This window comes from Chanodichthys erythropterus, chromosome 10 (genome assembly GCF_024489055.1).
Source record: "Chanodichthys erythropterus isolate Z2021 chromosome 10, ASM2448905v1, whole genome shotgun sequence".
In the NCBI taxonomy this organism is placed as follows: Eukaryota; Metazoa; Chordata; class Actinopteri; order Cypriniformes; family Xenocyprididae; genus Chanodichthys; species Chanodichthys erythropterus.
The window spans coordinates 25,988,339-26,006,335 of NC_090230.1; the positions used below are offsets into that span (position 1 = coordinate 25,988,339).

Consider the following 17,997-nt stretch of genomic DNA (forward strand, 5'->3'; position numbering starts at 1 on the left):
AAAGAATATATATTTTTTAAATTACATTGATTAAAAGTCGAAATGGCTCAGAAAAGGGAGGTTATTCAGTTTGTTTAGAATTTACATGACTTGTATATTGGTATTTTATGTATAACTTTCTTAAAATCACAATGACAGAAACTCCCATTAAAATTCTTCTCATAATTTTGACTTGATTTTGATTGTCATTATCTTTTATCATATAATTAAGACTTTTTATGTAATTTTGTCATAATTTTGACTTAGTATGTCAAATCTCAAACTTTTAATCTCTTAATTGACCTAGTATGTCATAGTTATGACTTAGTTATAATTTTTACTTTTTACTTTACTTTCATAATATCGACTTTGTCATGATTTTGACTTTTTATGTCATATTTATGACTTTATGTAATTTGAATTTTTGTCCTAATTTTGACTTGGTATGTCAAAAATGTCAACCTTTTAATCTCGTAATTGATGTCATAATTATGACTTGGTTATAGTTTTGACTTTTTAATCTTGTCATAATATTGACTTAGTCAAAATTAGGACAAAAGTCAAAATTATTACATAAAAAGTCATAATTATGACAGTCAAAAATTTCAACCTTTTAATCTCGCAATTGACCTAGTATGTCATAATTGTGATTTAGTTAAAATTTTGACTTTTTAATCTTGTCTTAATATCGACTTTGTTATAATTTTGACTTTTTATGTCATAATTTTGACTTAGTATGTCAAAAATTTCAACTTTTTTAATCTTATAATTGACTTAGTATGTCTTAATTATGACTTGGTTATAATTGACTTTTTATGTCATAATTGACTTTTAATGTAATAATTTTAACTTTGTCCTAATTTTGAAATTTCAACCTTTTAATCTCATAATTGATGTCATAATTATGACAGTTATAATTTTTACTTTTTATGTAATAATTTTGACTTTTTGTCCTAATTTTGACTTAGTATGTCGAACATTTTAATCTCACAATTGACCTAGTATGTCATAATTATGACTTAATTATGATTTTGACTTTTTAATCTTGTCATAATATAGATTTACCAGAGCATGATCTTTTGTGTGTGTGTGGAAATGGGCTCATCTTGGAAAACCCCACTTTATCTGGACTTATAGGGGAAAACCCAGTGGACTTAACGTTACAATAGATGATGTGTGTACACTGACTCTACTTGAGTCAATAAAATCAAGACTTTTGATGAAAATTATTACGTTTTTCAAAACATACATGTATATAAAGATTAAATTTAATCGATAATAAGTTGGAATGTGTGTTTTAGCCTAGCTTTATCTTACTCTCCAACAGCTTTTTCTCCTGTTTGTCAGTCGACCAGTGAAGACAGTTCTGAGGAAAGCTCCAGAAAGATGTGTTGCCTATTTTATTCAGGCATTCCTAAATGTCTGAAGACTATTTGGGGTCACTGTACGTCCACGTGTCTTGTCCTATTCAGCAAGTAGATGGCGTCTTCCCGTTCCACAGCCGCTCATCCCTGCTGAAGATAGCTGAGTCACATCTCACACGCGCTCATTCAGGACACTTCTGAGGCGGTATTTCGCGGGCTCTCGCGCTTTAACACAATGCTGACGATCACTCTGAAGACGCTCCAGCAGCAGACGTTTAAAGTGCAGATAAATGAGGAACTGACGGTGAGTGTGCGTGTCTGTGCCCGTGTAAACATGCCAGCGCGCGGGCATGACGCGCTGGGAAACGCCGCGGCCTCCGGCGGCTGATACATGTGGAACGCGCGCGCGGACAGTCGCTGTCATTGTAGAATAATACACTATAATAGGTGACGTCACAGAGCCGCACAATCTAACGGCTATTAATTTGAAAATAACGGTCGCGGCGTTCACTTCAACGGTCTGTTTACACTCTCGCCTATGGCAAGCGATTTTAACACATATTCGTTTAAACTAGCATTTAATGTTACTTATTTTTAATCAGTGACTATATTTTGTATTTCATTGGTAACTATTCATTAGATACTAGAACTCTAGTAATTATCCCAATCGTCAATAATGCTTATTTATTACACTAGTAATTGTACTTGTTCCTTTAGGACTTACTGCTATCCCACTATAGTGCCAAGTAATTGTCACACAAATTGTTAATTATCCCCGTTGGACTCAATGGGGATCTGTTAACTATACACTATAAACTAGTATTGTTTCCTGTTCCTCTTCTAGTTTTACTAATACATATTTATTAGATAAAATAGCCCACTTATTTCTGTGTATTATGCCAGTAGTGACTAGTATCTATTCCAGCTTTACTAGTCCTTGTTTATTAGATGCTAGTATTTATTTAGGAGACACTAGTATGTATCCCAACTGTGACTAGTAACATTTATTTTCTCACTAACATTAGTTTTTTTTATATTTATTTTTTTACTTGCCATAAGCGAAAACTAGTAAGAATGGCTATACTTTATATTCGATAAATCTTACTACTAGAAATGTAAACAATGCTACTAACTAACAACTGAAATACACATGAGCATCTAATAAATAATAGCCTTAAAGATTATATAGTTTCATTTTAGGAATAAATATTAAAACAGCTTGCCATGTTTCTCATTTTCATTGAATGACGATGCATTACGGATATGGACTGTATTATGTTATAAAATATTATTTTGAACTTATTTTTATGCAGTCAGTTTAATTTGTCTCAGCTGTTTAAATGGCTAATGTTTATTGTGCAGTCAGTACTTGAATTAATTTGTGGTGAAAATAATGCAATATCATTCTGACCAAGATTGAGCAAAGCAATGAGATGAAATGATTTCATAATTCAGCATGTGCTCATATGTTTTTATTTTGGTTCTTTAAGATATAGATATATTGTGATCATATCACAGAAAAGTAACAACTTCTAAAATTGTAAAATATCCTGAATAAAATCTAAAACAAATCCAAATATGTCCCAGAGACTTCACTGTGTATTATTAACATACATATTTAAAATATGTACCTGATGAAATGATCTACTTGTATATTGTAAATACAGGTAAAGGCTCTTAAAGAGAAGATAGAAGAAGAAAAGGGGCAAGATGCTTTTCCAGCTGTCGGTCAAAAACTAATCTATGCAGGTCTGTTTCTTAATTTTCTCTGTCTTTGGACATTTTTATTTCTGGCATAGCAAAGCATGAATATTGTATACCATATTTTGCTTTTCCATGCACCATATTCTTGTTTGTTTTGATCTCTTTTATAAGATGATCTTTGATTTTTTTAAAGTGACATTTGTGTTTTTTGTCCATAAAATGCAGGCAAAATTTTGAATGACGATATACCTCTAAAAGAATACAAAATAGATGAGAAGAACTTTGTTGTGGTGATGGTTACAAAGGTAAGGCTGTTTTATTTGCATTTTTACAGCATTTTCAACTTCACTTTCCATTAAAAATCTGATCAGAATTCTTCCTTTTATGTCATAAAGTAAGCTATGATTCAATCCACATATTTCCCTTTGAAGTTTGGGAAATTGAAAAAAAAAAAATGCTCAATGAAAATGTTAAAGGGTTAGTTCACCCAAAAATGAAAACAATGTCATTAATTACTCACCCTCATGCCGTTCCACACCCGTAAGACCTTCATTCATCTTCAGAACACAACTTAAGATATTTTTGTTGAAATCCGATGGCTCAGTGAGGCCTGCATAGCCAGCAATGACATTTCCTCTCTCAAGATCCATTAATATACTAAAAACATATTTAAATCAGTTCATGTGAATACAGTGGCTCAATATTAATATTATAAAGCGACAAGAATATTTTTGGTGCACCAAAAAAACAAAATAACGACTTATTTAGTGATGGCTGATTTCAAAACACTGCTTCAGGAAGCTTCGGAGCGTTATGAATCAGCGTGTCGAATCATGATTCAGATCGAATGTCAAACCGCCAAACTGCTGAAATCACGTGACTTTGTGATTTGGTGAGTAATTAATGACAGAATTTTCATTTTTGGGTGAACTAACCCTTTAAGATGTGCTTAAAATCTTAAAAACTTAATGCACATAAAAAAACGTAAAAATATTTAGAATCATATTTTTATCCGATAAGAAAACATAAACTACAACGGAAACACATAATTAACACAAACAATGATTAACAAAAATCTGGACTAACCAGCGGACCAATCGCATCGCACACTATCTCAAATGTTTTTTAGTCATTCTGTCTTCAAAATGATTGGTATTGTTCCTCGCAAAATCGTCTTACACAATTGCTTTCGCAAATATACGAACGCAAGATAACATGACAACGATTTTTATTGCGTTATTTAGTTTAGACACGACAATACGGCGCGACACTTGATAATGTTTTTGTCCTAACTTTTAGAAATGTTTTCTATTTTTGCGACGCCATGACTAGAACAACTACATCCATTATGTAAGAAAAAGAGCCAAAGTGGGTTCGCTGGTTGCCGCGACTTCCATTTTTATTATTGATACTTTGCGCAAGTTTCTCAGGAAATGGCGATTTTGTTCTCTCTAACACATGGGATGCTTTATTGTTGTATTCCAATATTTCATAAAAGTTCAGTTTGCAACTTTGGATGGAAACAAAGCTAGTAGTTCTCTGTGCAGTCCTGTGTCTCTTTCTACAGCCCAAATCTGCAACGCCGCCACAAGCTCCCGCTCCTGTTAGCGCGCCCCTCGCCGAAACCCCCGTCCATCAGCCCACGGCTCCTGCTGCGCCTCCTGCTGCCTCCACAGTGCCTGTATCAACCCCTGCTCCCGCTCCTGTAGAACCAGCGGTGTCAGCGGAGCCGGCCGCGCTGCCTGTTACAGTGCCCCCTGCTGCCTCGGAGGCTGCTGCAGAAACACCAGAGCCAGTTAGCGCCACTCCTGCTCCGATCTCAGAAGAGGAGAACCTGGCCGCCCAAGAAGAGCAGGCCATCGCCCAATCAGAGGCCAGGTATGGCCACGCCCACAAAAGTGCCTTTTTTTTTATTGCCAAAAGAATGAAAATCAAAATGTGTCTATTTTGTGTAGCATTATAGATGAGTTGGGTCTTTTAGAAGCGGCTGCATCCATACTAGGTAAGTTTGGGTTTTTTATTTTGTTATAAAGGAGACAAAAAATTGACATTAACATCTGTCATTTTTTTAGTTACGGGTCAAGCATATGAGAATTTGGTGACGGAAATTATGTCAATGGGTTATGAGAGAGAACAGGTGATCGCCGCCTTACGAGCAAGTTTCAATAATCCTGACAGAGCCGTGGAGTACCTGCTTATGGTAAGAGTTACTAATGTTTTATGCTTTATTCCCAGAAAAAAGCTTTAAAAATACCTAGTTTTGCTTAAAGGCAACATGAAATTATATTTTCAACCTGTTTTATTATATGACATATTTCTGAGTGAAACAGGATATATTATGCAAGAAAATAAATGCGCTTTTGCAACTTTTCAATATTGGGTCCATATGTAAATATATGGGTCAAAGACAAAAAAGGGTTTTCAAGCATCACAGCAATACAGCTTTGAATTGTTGTTATTGTTGTTTATCAATACGTTAGAATGGGTCCTGTTTGTTTGTTTGTTTTTTTTGAGCAAAAATTAAATATCATACATTTTTACCATGGTTTACACAAGACACCCACCCAGCAAGAATTTTTACTCACTTAAAATGCAATAAAATTTAGTACACTCACTTATTCTTTTATATATTTTAAGAATAAGTATGTTTCAATTTTTACATACATACATACCCTCAAAAGTAGATGTTTAACTTGCATTTAATGTGCTTTCTATGTATATAAAATCACTTTTGTAAATTTCTATTGATGTGGACATCTAAATGACCTATATATATATATATATATTATAATATTATGGCATAAATAACAAAAAGAGTAATTAAATATAATATTAAATAAATTATTTTACATGATTAAAAATGCATATTAAATACATATTAAATTATTAATATTAACATTAACACATCCAAAAATATAGATAATACAAATAAATAAATTTGCAACCATTTAGATAATGTTGCGCTAATGCTAATAATGAATGGCATAAATAAGTAGTAATGCTAATTATTATGATTAATATTAAAATTAATTGTAATGTTAAGTCAATAAATTATTTTAAGTTATTTAAATAAATATTAATGAGCTCTGGCGATGACAGTAATGATAGTAAAAAGCATCTTCTCAAATTTAACCCTCCCAAGTTCCAAAACGTAAGAAAATATGTTTAATTTTATTCTTTTGCAATTGTTTTAAAATATCATGACTGTTTTATACTGTTGTGGCAGTTAGAGATCCATCTATGTTAGATATAGATCCGGGTCACTAATGACCCGAATATTTAACAATCACTGGAGAAAGATTTATGCATTTAAGGGTTGATTGTATTGTAATTTGTAATTATTTTAATTAATAAAAATGGTTGAAACATTTAAGTTTGGGGTCGAGACATTTCATGTTGTTTGATTTCACATATCACTGTAATTCCTTGTTAAACCACACAAATTCACAAGTTGCTAATGTCCGTTCCTCAAGGGTATTCCCACAGAATCCGAGCAGCCGCCACAGGAAGTAGTTCGGCCTACTGCCGTGCCAAACCCCACCCCTCCCGCACCACAGCGACCTCAGCCTCCACCCACCGCCACAGCCGGTGAGTGGCCATTTGTTCAGGACTCATGGAAATAGACGCTGGTTTGCCCTGCAGCTGCCCCGTTCTTGCTAATGCGTTAAAATGTTATTTCGGTAGCACAGCTGATGGAGCAGTCTTGACTATTTCCACACATTGGTGTCACTTAGACGTTCTGGCATTTTCAAAATCAGTTGATGCGTTTTTTAACTCAACCGTCCTATAGTGTTGCACATGTGATTTTTAAACTGTTTGAATCACTGGTTAAACTATTTACTTTTTCTTGAAATTTGGTGATTTGTTCTCATTTAAGGTCATGAATGTGCATGCAAAATTTTGAGACATAGATGTGTTTTGGAGAGGCTGTACAAATTTTGGTCCCTGTGATTGTGTTGGACCCATTGGTTTCCATGCAATTCGCCAAAAATCAACACTTTGAAAAACAGTGGTAAAAAATAGAAAACCTTTATTATAGACTAAAATATTAAATACGTGAGACCGTTGATTGAATTTAGGACTCGAAAGTTTACTTGAAATTGAAGACTTGAATTTGCTGTGTCACACTAAAAAAAAAAAGTTTTTGTTTGTTAGTTTTCTGAACGGATCTCAATTGCTAGTTGCGGCTCTGAAAATAAATGTAAGAAACAGGCATAACAAAAAGTCAGTCCATTCACGGCAAGTACAAAAAACGATAAATGCTATTTACACCAACAGTACACATTACTTTTTTTCGTTTCAACACAGCTAATTTTGAACAAAAATTTGTGGGTCAAATTGACCCCCAACACAAACGAAAGGATTTTTTGTAAACAATAGGAGTTCACAATTTCTCATATTTCATATATTTTTTATTATCTGACAAGCTAGTCATTTTAGTATAATTTTAATAACAATAAATAGAGGTTTTATGAGTTTACATGACTTTTGTGTTTTTCGTAGTGTTGATTTTTGCTGAATTGAAACGTAAACACGTACTCATATTATCAGTAAACATCGAAGTGTAAACACACATTGACAATATTTTTACTTTCCCATTTGGAGGCACATCAATTTCACAGTGTTGCGGAAAACAGTGCAGTACAAAACAAGAAAATGCGTTTTCTTTTCACTTTTCCTTGATTTTGGTCCACCGTGGTCTCGGGCCAGACTCCTGTACAGCCCTTTCTATACTGTGAACAGGTGCGGAGTCCGGAGCCGTGCAGCCGACGGCAAACCCGCTGGAGTTCCTGAGGAACCAGCCGCAGTTCCAGCAGATGCGGCAGATCATCCAGCAGAACCCGGCGCTCCTGCCGGCACTGCTGCAGCAGCTGGGACGAGACAACCCACAACTCCTGCAGGTGGGCGGAGCTTAGCGGAGATCCCCTCCAATAGAGTGCTGCGGTCATGGCAAAATGTCCAAGTATTGTCAAGTTACATTTACCACAGACATTATTTTACTCATAAATTAAACTCCCTTTTTTTATAAAAACCCATAGGAAAATCTTGAGGGAACCAGTAGTGAATTATTTGAAAATCAGGCAAAAAGACTGTATTTAACAGCTTTAGTGAAGGAAAGAACTACACTTCCATGAGGCATTGCAAACGACTTAAGTAAATACGTGAAATATAAAACTATTCATTTAAAGTTGTTGATTATGTCTATGTAAACAATATTTTTTACCTTTATGGCAAATATGCACACACATATATATAGAGTCAAATCAAAATTTATTCAGACATCTTGAACATTTCATTCATTAATACAGTTTATTCACTATAATTAAAAAAATATATAAATATAATTAAAATATGACAAGATCTCAGAGTTAAACTGTCAGAAAAAATTAACCTTAATTAAGTCAGATAACACTTAAGCAAAACATGGTCAGGTCAAAGTGTCTGAATAATTTTTGGTTCCAAATTTTTATCAATTTTACTGGTAGTCCATAATATGTCACAATTATTTTATATAGTGTCCTGCACCCATAAGTAAAATATATCAAAAACGTCTGAATAATTTTTGGTTAGACTGTGTGTATATATTAAGAGTTTGGTTCCAAAACGCGATAAACGCCATTTTCAAAAAATTGAGTTTTCGCCAAAATCAGTATTGTATCTGGTCGGTATTGAAATGTCATTTATTAATTTTACGCAAAATGCGATATCCGTCGTGTTATTCTGTCATGTTTTCTCCCTTTCTTTCCAAAACGCGACAAACGCCAGTCTCCCTTCTCTGCAGAATGCGATATATCCGCTCTCAACCAATCACAGCGCTCCATTCCACCCACTGTAAACATTGAAGGCTTTTTTTAAAAGCCGTTTTTAATACCAGTGTACTCGGCAAATGTGTTTATTTAACCGCGCGGTGGCGCCAGATACTCTTTAATCGGTAATGACAAATAATTTATAACATTAACAAGATTCATTTTGGGAGTGACGGCTGAATGTATTTTTAGTAAAATGCCTGTATATAAGATAAATATTGGCAAAGTTTAAACTCTGTCATGTATATGAATCAACTTTGAAAAACATTTGAAAAATAACTTTTATATTGATGGAATAATTGCATTTTGAAAAAAAAGTGTCATGGATTTATTGCATTTTGGGAAAAAAAAAAATACGTTTTCATAATAAACTTTTTAAAATCAAAATGTAGATTTGAATTTTTAATTTTTTTATAACCAAAAGATGCTATGTGAAAGTTTGAAACAGAAAATAGTGGCTTTCATCTTGCCACTTTCTTGGTAAAGAAAACACCTTTTTTACTCAAATTAATCAAAATGGAGTTATTGCATTTTGGAACCAAACTCTTCATATATATATATATATATATATAAAATTATATTGCAGCTCTTTGTTCGCCGCAACTCTAGAATCATTGGTCATGTAGTTTTTCACCACTAATTCCACTGTTAAACATGACTATTTTAACTTACTGGTGCTTTTCAGTCACTTTTGACTGAAAAATTTTACAATTTATTTTATTTTTTTACTTAATCTGAATGGTATGACACTTGCTATGTGCTACTTGCTTTTTACCAAAAAAAATCACGTACGGTACATGATTCAAGAAGGTTAAATGGTCCTTGAAAAAATACTCGAAGTCAAAAATGAGAAATGGAAATTAAAAAACAGAAAAAGGAAAGAAAATACAGAGAATTTTTAGGGGAACAATCTACAAATCAGCCACAATGCTGTGGTTAATTTAAAAATCATTTTAAAAAATACATTTAAAAAAATGATGGATTAATTAGTTGTATTCTATTGTAAAAACCGTGGAAACAAAGAGATCATAATTATCACATAAATATTACTTTGTACCATAAAATTCACTCAAAACACAAAAATATAATTGAACAAAAATATATAACATTGATTTTACTGTAAAAAAGTTAAATGTGAGGTGTATGAGTGTGACCCCTACACAAGGAGCAGCAGAGGGTTTATATGGTTTATAAGTTATTGTTTCCCTATGGAAACGGAGTTTTCACATTCGGAACCAGACTGTTGCGCTCTATTGGACGTGCATCACTAAATGAGCATTTTTCATATGTGTGCTTGCAGCAAATCACTCAGCATCAGGAACGGTTTGTGCAGATGTTGAACGAGCCGCACCCAGGCGAGGCCGGAGCCGCCGAAGCCCCCACCACCCCACAGACGAACTACATTCAGGTCACGCCGCAGGAGAAGGAAGCCATCGAGAGGGTGCGCTAACAATACCACCATCACTTCACTTCATTTACAACAATTGGGAAATTCAAATTGTCACATTTGTTTTGACTAGTTATCCGTTTGGTGCCATAAGTTTTATCAAAAAATGTTAAAAATTAGAAATGTTGCTTTGACAACTAGCTGAAATAAATTAAGTTTTTGACTTAACACTTTACAACAAGGTCACACAAAAAGTATGTATTAGGCATGTGACGGTATCAAATTTTCATGTTGCGATAATTGCTGAAGGTTTTATCGCGGTATACGATATTATCACGATATTGAAATAAGTTGCAAAAAAGTGTTATAGCATACTATAATAGTTTTAAGAACGTTTTTTATAACAAAAAGAACAATTAAATACAATACAAAAAAAACTAGTGAAGTAAAAAGCTTCAAAGAGATTAAAGTGCAAAAGAATTGTAAAGAACAACAGGTGGCACTTTACAACAAGGTCTCATTATTTAACATTAGTTACTGCATTAACTAAGATTAAGATTGAGCAATAGCTACATTTGTTACAGAACGTATTATTTTTTTGATAATGTTAGTTAAAATATACAACTGATCATTGTTAGTTTAATAACATTCCTAAAATAAAGTTTTAAATACTATTTAATGGACCTGAGCTAAAACTAAGAAATTAACATTAACTAAGATTAATAAATGCTTTATAAGTATTTTTCATTGTCAGTTTGGTAATAATGAATTAACACGTTATCTAATGAAGCCTTATGTCACTAAGTGTTACTCAACAATAACAAATAATCAGAACATTTTCAATCATTATAGGGAATGTTGTAGTCCAGATGAAAATATAAAAAATTATAAAGTTTGAAAATAAATAGCCTAAGTCTATAAGTATTAAGTATTTGGTGATGTGATGAACAACATTGCGAATTGAAAAAACTGACTATTTGAAGCATTTTAATTACTGTTCAGTAGTGCAGCTGCTTTGTTTATGAGGTTTCCGGGGTAACCGCAGTATTTCTGCTGTTCAATCAGCGCCCTTTGCTGTCAGAGAGTGAACAAGTGCTTTCATTCATCTCCATTACTCATTCCGTCATGTGCTTCTCATGCACGCTGGGCTTGTTTACATCTGAGCGCATGTCCACTTGACACAGAATACAGCGGTTTTGTGCAATTTTATACGGTTGATGGGAAATGTATTCTTAAAATGAATTATAAAAACGTTAATAATTTATAATAATTATTGATGGTATTTTGAAGTTCCCAGGATAGCAATATCTTGCATATTCATTATCGTGATATATCGTATTACCGTATTGTCTGTGTGTGTGTGTATATATATATATACACTTTTAATTTATAATAGTTATTCATTTTTTACACAATCTTAAATGTTTTCTAGTTAAAAGCCTTGGGGTTTCCCGAGGGACTCGTCATCCAAGCCTACTTCGCCTGCGAGAAGAACGAAAACCTCGCCGCGAACTTCCTGCTCCAGCAGAACTTTGACGATGAGTGAACGTGACCTGCGACACTTGGAGGACGACGACGGAGAGAATGCAAGCGTGCGTGTGAATGTGTGCGAATAGGAAGTCGACTGGTCTTCCATGATGGTTGTCATGGAGTCTAAACTGAAGCCATGATGTGACGTTAAATATCAGCACAGCGTTTTATTTTGATAGATATAGCCGATCCTCCACGTCGAGGTGTCCGTTGTCTGTCTGGTTTCTGCTGCTATCACTGCTGTGTGCGTCGAGTGAGTTAAAACCCTGCCAAAAACTCTCAAGCTATCAGAATCATGTTTTTCAATTGCAGTATTAATGAGGCGATTTTGTTAGGGTAGATGCCAAATTTAGTTTGTCATTGAGGGATAGATGAACATTTATTCAACCCAATTTTTGTTGAGTTTCTCCACTGATAGACGTATTTTCGAGTCTGTCAAATTAAATATGGCGTCTACTCTAACTTATGCCACTTTATATCATTTTTAATGTTTAATTTTCTGTCCAGCGTTCGTGCAAACTACTTTGCAATTCATCTGTTCTCCTACATTAATATTAGAAATAAACCCACTGTATGGGTATGTTGGTACTTATAAACCCATGTCCCAAAACAACAGCATTGATGGTTGAGCATTGATCCAGTCGGCGACTTAACTAGATTTTATTTCTGTTATGTTTACAGTCTAAAGTTCCCACATAAAACCAGTTCGGTATGCAGTAGAAACTCGTGCGGTGGTTTTGAACGGAGCCCGAAATGCTGCAACAATCGTAGGTATTTTATGTAGTGAAGCAACTGAATGTGATCGAGTGTCTCAGCGTGTCTCTAAAACCTCATGAAAATATGCATACATGTAATTTAAATATTTGTACATATTTGAGTGAAGGAGAAAAAGAGTGTTGTCTTGGTCTCTGTTGTACACTTAAGACAGTGCCAAACGTAATTAGAAACTGAAAATGGATGAAATTACAGTGTAGTGCTTAAAGTGGATGCAGAATGCATATATTTTTATATAAATGATGTGTCCTGCTCCTATGGGTTTGCTTTGTATAGAGTTAAAAGTGCTTGGAGGGTGTTAGTTTTATTGAGTTGGATAAAAAAAAAAAAACCTGTTAGAACACCAATAGGTACAGGCAAGACAAGGTGTCCTGTTTACACTTATATGATGCAGTTTTGAGTTTTCATTTCAGCATTTTATATTATTTTTTCTCCTCTGAGGATTTAATGTGTGAAGAAAGTAAACATGGAAGATTTTGGTCTTAAATGCATCTGCACAAAAGGGTTTGCTGAGTGGTTTATGAATGTATTGTTTTAGTGGTGTGTGAAATAAATTGCTTTTAAAAAGCTTCATTGGAGTCTCCAACTGGATACTGCTTCAGCTATCTGATTTCATTCATTAGAAATGATCCACAATCAAGCTTTCCATATGCTTTTAAAACTCTAACACAATGTATTATAATACTTTGTTACTATTATATTGAGAGATTCCCATAAAGTGTTTACTTCCGTGAATACTATGGTATTACCATGAAACATTGATAGCATCATATAAAAAAATGAAATTCAGTGAGAAATTAAGTGTAAGTTCATAGGTTCTTGACGCCATCTACCGGCTGAAATTATGGCTTGCTCCTCGTTAGTATAGTGGTAAGTATCCCCGCCTGTCACGCGGGAGACCGGGGTTCGATTCCCCGACGGGGAGATGGCAACCTTTTGACAACCCATTTAATTTTTAACTCTTTCCCTGCCACTGACGTAATTTATTTTTATTTATTTATTTTTATAAAAATTTCCCACATTCAAGTGTTGATAAAAAAAGAATGCATTAAGCTAGAAGAGGGTCTGTTCTTCCTTTTGATGTTTTGCATGTTCAGATATTCTTATAACAAAATATTATAGGGGCCAAAAATTCTGGTGGTTGTTAGCAACTTTGTATATAAAAAAACAAAAAAATAAAAAACACTGACAGGGAAAGAGTTAACGGGTAAGAAACAATTATAGTTTTGACGAACACAAAATTACTTTCGGGTTTTGTTTGAATTTACACAGTTTATGCACTCTTTACACAGTTCTTGTGTAGAATTGCATTATTCTTGTATATTCAAACATTGCAATGAAATCAAATGAATAGATGTAAAAAAAAGTCAATGAAGTTATTATTCTTACAAAATGGAGACAGGATCATATCACAAAATGCCAAAAGTTTAATGCATATTTATTGTCAATACAAGAAACTCTCCATGCAGTGTATTCTCTTAAGGCATTTATCTCATGAGCCATATAAATATTTAAAACAAAAAAGTTAAAATTCAACATTACCCAAAGTAAAATACTCATGGGTTAGAGATGTTCCGTTGTCCAACATCTACCTCTTGTGGTTTGTTCTGGTATTGACTTAAATCTTGCAAACATACACATTTTAAACCTCAATGTGAAGACTGATGTCAGTCTTGCAGTATGTAATAACAATCCTCAAAAATATATGTCCTTTAATATATTTGCAAAAGCATTTTGTGTGCTTTTTGAAATTGGGTCTCAGTAGCACTTTACCTAGGATATATTTAGCCCTTGCTTTCCTTTGCTTGCTGACCCCATTCCCATGGAGAGAAAGTGACAGGCTAGGACAACTATGAATGTCACATGATATGCTTCAGCAGAGAAGAGAGTGCTGGGAGGGTGAGTGCACAATCATGGCTTGTGGTAAGCAAGAAGTAGTCTGGACAAATGTCCAGAGCCCAGAAACTGAACAAGATTTAGTTGAGGATCAGCATGCTGTCATTGCCACTCCTGATGTAGTGCTCCAGGTGGAGGGAGAGTTGTTCTTTGTGAACCGCAAACATTTGGCCCAGCTGAGTCCCTATTTCCGAGCCTTGTTCTTTGGCGGCGGTCGGGAGAGCACCAAGAAGCACATTGAGATTAAAGGAGTTGGACTGCAGCAGTTCCACACACTAATGGAGTTCACAAAGAACTTCAAGCTGACCCTGGACAGAAAGAACGTCCTTGATATTCTGGAGGCTGCTGACTTTCTTCAGTTGGACAGGGCTCGGCTACTCTGCTGTAAGTTCTTGGAAAGGCAATTGCATCTTAGTAATTGCTTGGGAATGATGGCCTATGCTTGGCAGCTTGGCTGTCTGGATCTCTACGCCGCAGCAAGGGAAGTAGTCTTGACCCATCTACCTGCCATAGCCTCCGAGCAGGACTTGATGTTCCTTTCTAAGGAAAGCATTGCCGACCTCCTCGCCAGCGACAATTTGAGCATTCCAAGGGAAGACTTAGTCCTTGACGTAGCCCTTCGCTGGGCAACATTTGACCCAAGTCGGGAAGAAGACTTCATGGAACTAGTGGGCCTGGTTAGGCCGGAGTGCTTAAGTCTTCCCTACATTACTGATCTTCTGACCAAGATAAACAGTTCAGACCCACGTGCGAAGCTCATTTGCAGACTGAACGATAACTTGCCCAGCAGCTGGACTATGGGCAGGTCTATGCCTAGAACTCGTTCAAGGGAAACTTTGTTTGTTCTCGGTGGGCCGCATGAGCAAGAAGAGCAGTTGCTGTATCAATTCCACCCCTATAGTGGAAGGTGGCAATCCCAACCACCCCTGCAAAAGAAGTGTCTCACACAGTACTCTGTGGCTGCAGTAGGTAACAACCTCATCTGTCCTCATCTCAAGATGTTAGCGTAATGACCTATCTGGAAAATGGTTGATCAGGTGTTGTATGCCCTTCCAAATATAAGCCTTTTATGTCAGAAGTGCCCAATCCTGTTCCTGTAGACCTATCCAATTAAAAGTAATCAACTTCTACAAGAGGGTGAGCAAAGAACAGCATATGCTTTGTAATATGAATATCCAACCAGAACTATTTACACAGTTATACTTGGTTAAACATGTGATCCTTCTTTGTTCTCGGTGCATGAGAAAGAAATGCAGTTGTTGTATCAGTTTCACCCCTATAGTGGAAGGTGGCAATCCCATCCACCCCTGCGAAAGAAGAGTCTCACACAGAAATCTGTGGCTGCTGTAGATAACAACATCTGGTTCCTTCCAGAAGAGTTCAGTCCCAACCCTGCCCAAATACACCTGTTTTGTAACTATTGAGTGTTCCTGATCTTAATGAGCTGGTTTAGGTGTGTTTGATTTGGGTTGGAGCTGAAGGTAGATCTCCAGGAACCGATTAGGACTGTTATTTCACATTCTTTGTCTTACTCTCCACACGATCTAAAATGTTATTTCTTGCTCTAAGGGGACAACATAGTAGTGACTGGAGGCTACTTCCGGGATGTGTTGTGGTACAGCGTGGACTGGGTGAGCATTTACCAGTGTGGCAATGAGAAGTGGGTGGATGGCCCAGCAATGCAGAAGTCCAGACACAGCCACTGCTCAGCGGCTCTGGAGTTCAAGCTTTTTGTATTTGGCGGAAGCATGGACGAGGGACCTGTGGCCGAAGTCGAGAGGCTAGTCCTGGGAGCGGAAGAATGGGACACCGTCAGCCCCATGGTGAGATCTGTGGAAAGGGCGGCCATTGCCACATTGGGGACTTGTATTTATGTGGCCTGTGGTCTGGATGAGAATGGAGATGTTTACAGTGGGATTCAGAGGTACAGGCCAGAGGTTGATCAATGGGACGTGGTGTCCTATTCTCCGTTCCCACGGTGAGTAGGCAAAATTGTGTCCTTGATTTAAGACAGAGTTGGGCAACTTTGGACAACAAGGTACACTGCCCTGCAGAGCTGAGCTCTGCAAATACATCTGAAAAATCAAGCCAAAGTCTTCCCCAGACAACAACATACTGTGGCCCAGATCTGGCCCACATTTGGTAGATGTGGATAACATGCTGATCAGATGTGGGCCCGATCTGGGCAGACACTTTGTTGCTGTCAATTTACTTGAAATACAGGCGGGTGTGTTTGATTAGGATTGAAGCTAAACTATGCAGGACAGTGGACCTCGATGACTAGAGTTGCCCACTACTGTAAGGTAATGCAGAGATGCCAACTCAACCAGTCCTGTATCAGTTCTGTACACTTGTGCAATCTTGTTGGATACATGTACTTATTTTCCAGTTACGACCTTCTTGCAACGGAGCTCAATGGTGCCCTCTATCTGCTGGGAGGACAGGCTCTGCGCTTAGACATCGACACAGACGAGTGGACCATTCTTCAAGAAGACTGTCTGGACAACAAATTCTTCACAGGCTGTGCCACAGTGAATGGGCAGATTTACATACTAAGCGAGAGGAAGATAAACAAAACATACCCAAACATGATCCTACTGGACCCTTACACTGACACTTGCTTAGAAATTGATGATAAAATACCCTGTCCTGTACCCATAAGAGGATGTGTCACAATGCATGTGAATCCCTTCTGAAGCCATAATGGTAAGGCAGATCTTTCTTTTTAGCCATTAAACCAAAACAGAAACATTTTGTTGAGCAAAGTTGGGGATGATTAATTATATGAGGATCATTGCTCTTCACATTTTTATTGTTATTCAAAAGGTCACAGAGAAAATGGCAGAGTGAAAAACAAGTATGCAATAATACCAACGCATCGAAGATGGTGGTTCATATATCATAAGAATATATCCATCTTCTGTCATTGTTACAAGTTATATAACATCTGCAGTATGTTAGTATAACCAAAAATCAGAGCACAGTAAAATCCCAATAACCAAAAAACAAACAAACAAAAATATTTCCATACAAAAACAATCATAGGTCATTTTAAAACAAAAGTGAAACAGTGTAGGACAGATTTCGGACAAAAGGCTCAGTTCACGGCTATGGTGCAAATAAACAACTTAGGTGTGTTAATGTATTCTAAACATGAATACATTTCCAGCCCTATGCAAAACAACAAAAACACTTTGCCTTTAGCCCTTGGAGCAGATTCAATACTCAAGAAATCAAGGGGATTACATACTGTAGGAATCTTAAATCACACTACCCACTTTGATTTTAAGATTTCAATGCACAAATCATCGTATTTAATGTTGAACAACAAAAAGTACTATTGTACAAAACACAACAAGCTCCAGTAGTCCCTTGCAACAGCAGCAAAAATCACAAAGACATTTGGACAGTTCACCATTAGATGGCGCTCTAAGTCTTTTCAAATGGTCCACCGGTGACCATTTGGAAAAACAAGAGCCACTGCAGAAAACTCACAGATTCACACAACTTAGAAGACTGAAATATCTATATGTTTTGTTCTATTAAAAGTATTTAA

The 17,997-nt window shown here is 35.9% G+C and overlaps 2 protein-coding genes and 1 non-coding gene across 3 annotated transcripts; all 3 read left to right on the plus strand.

Moving 5' to 3' along the window:
* The first annotated feature begins 1,414 nt into the window (after positions 1-1,414).
* Positions 1,415-13,129, plus strand: rad23ab (RAD23 homolog A, nucleotide excision repair protein b). The gene is made up of 10 exons (XM_067396781.1): positions 1,415-1,647; positions 3,011-3,092; positions 3,273-3,352; positions 4,615-4,925; positions 5,003-5,049; positions 5,120-5,247; positions 6,521-6,635; positions 7,791-7,948; positions 10,155-10,295; positions 11,674-13,129. The coding sequence occupies exons 1-10, from the start codon at positions 1,579-1,581 to the stop codon at positions 11,785-11,787; spliced, it is 1,245 nt and encodes a 414-aa protein (XP_067252882.1). The 5' UTR covers positions 1,415-1,578; the 3' UTR covers positions 11,788-13,129.
* Positions 13,130-13,398: 269 nt separating this feature from the next.
* Positions 13,399-13,470, plus strand: trnad-guc (transfer RNA aspartic acid (anticodon GUC)). The gene has a single exon. It is a non-coding gene; the product is annotated as a tRNA-Asp (tRNA).
* A 572-nt stretch (positions 13,471-14,042) lies between these two features.
* LOC137029289 (kelch-like protein 23) lies at positions 14,043-17,994 on the plus strand. The gene is made up of 3 exons (XM_067398858.1): positions 14,043-15,410; positions 16,011-16,419; positions 16,831-17,994. The coding sequence occupies exons 1-3, from the start codon at positions 14,402-14,404 to the stop codon at positions 17,135-17,137; spliced, it is 1,725 nt and encodes a 574-aa protein (XP_067254959.1). The 5' UTR covers positions 14,043-14,401; the 3' UTR covers positions 17,138-17,994.
* Positions 17,995-17,997: the final 3 nt, after the last annotated feature.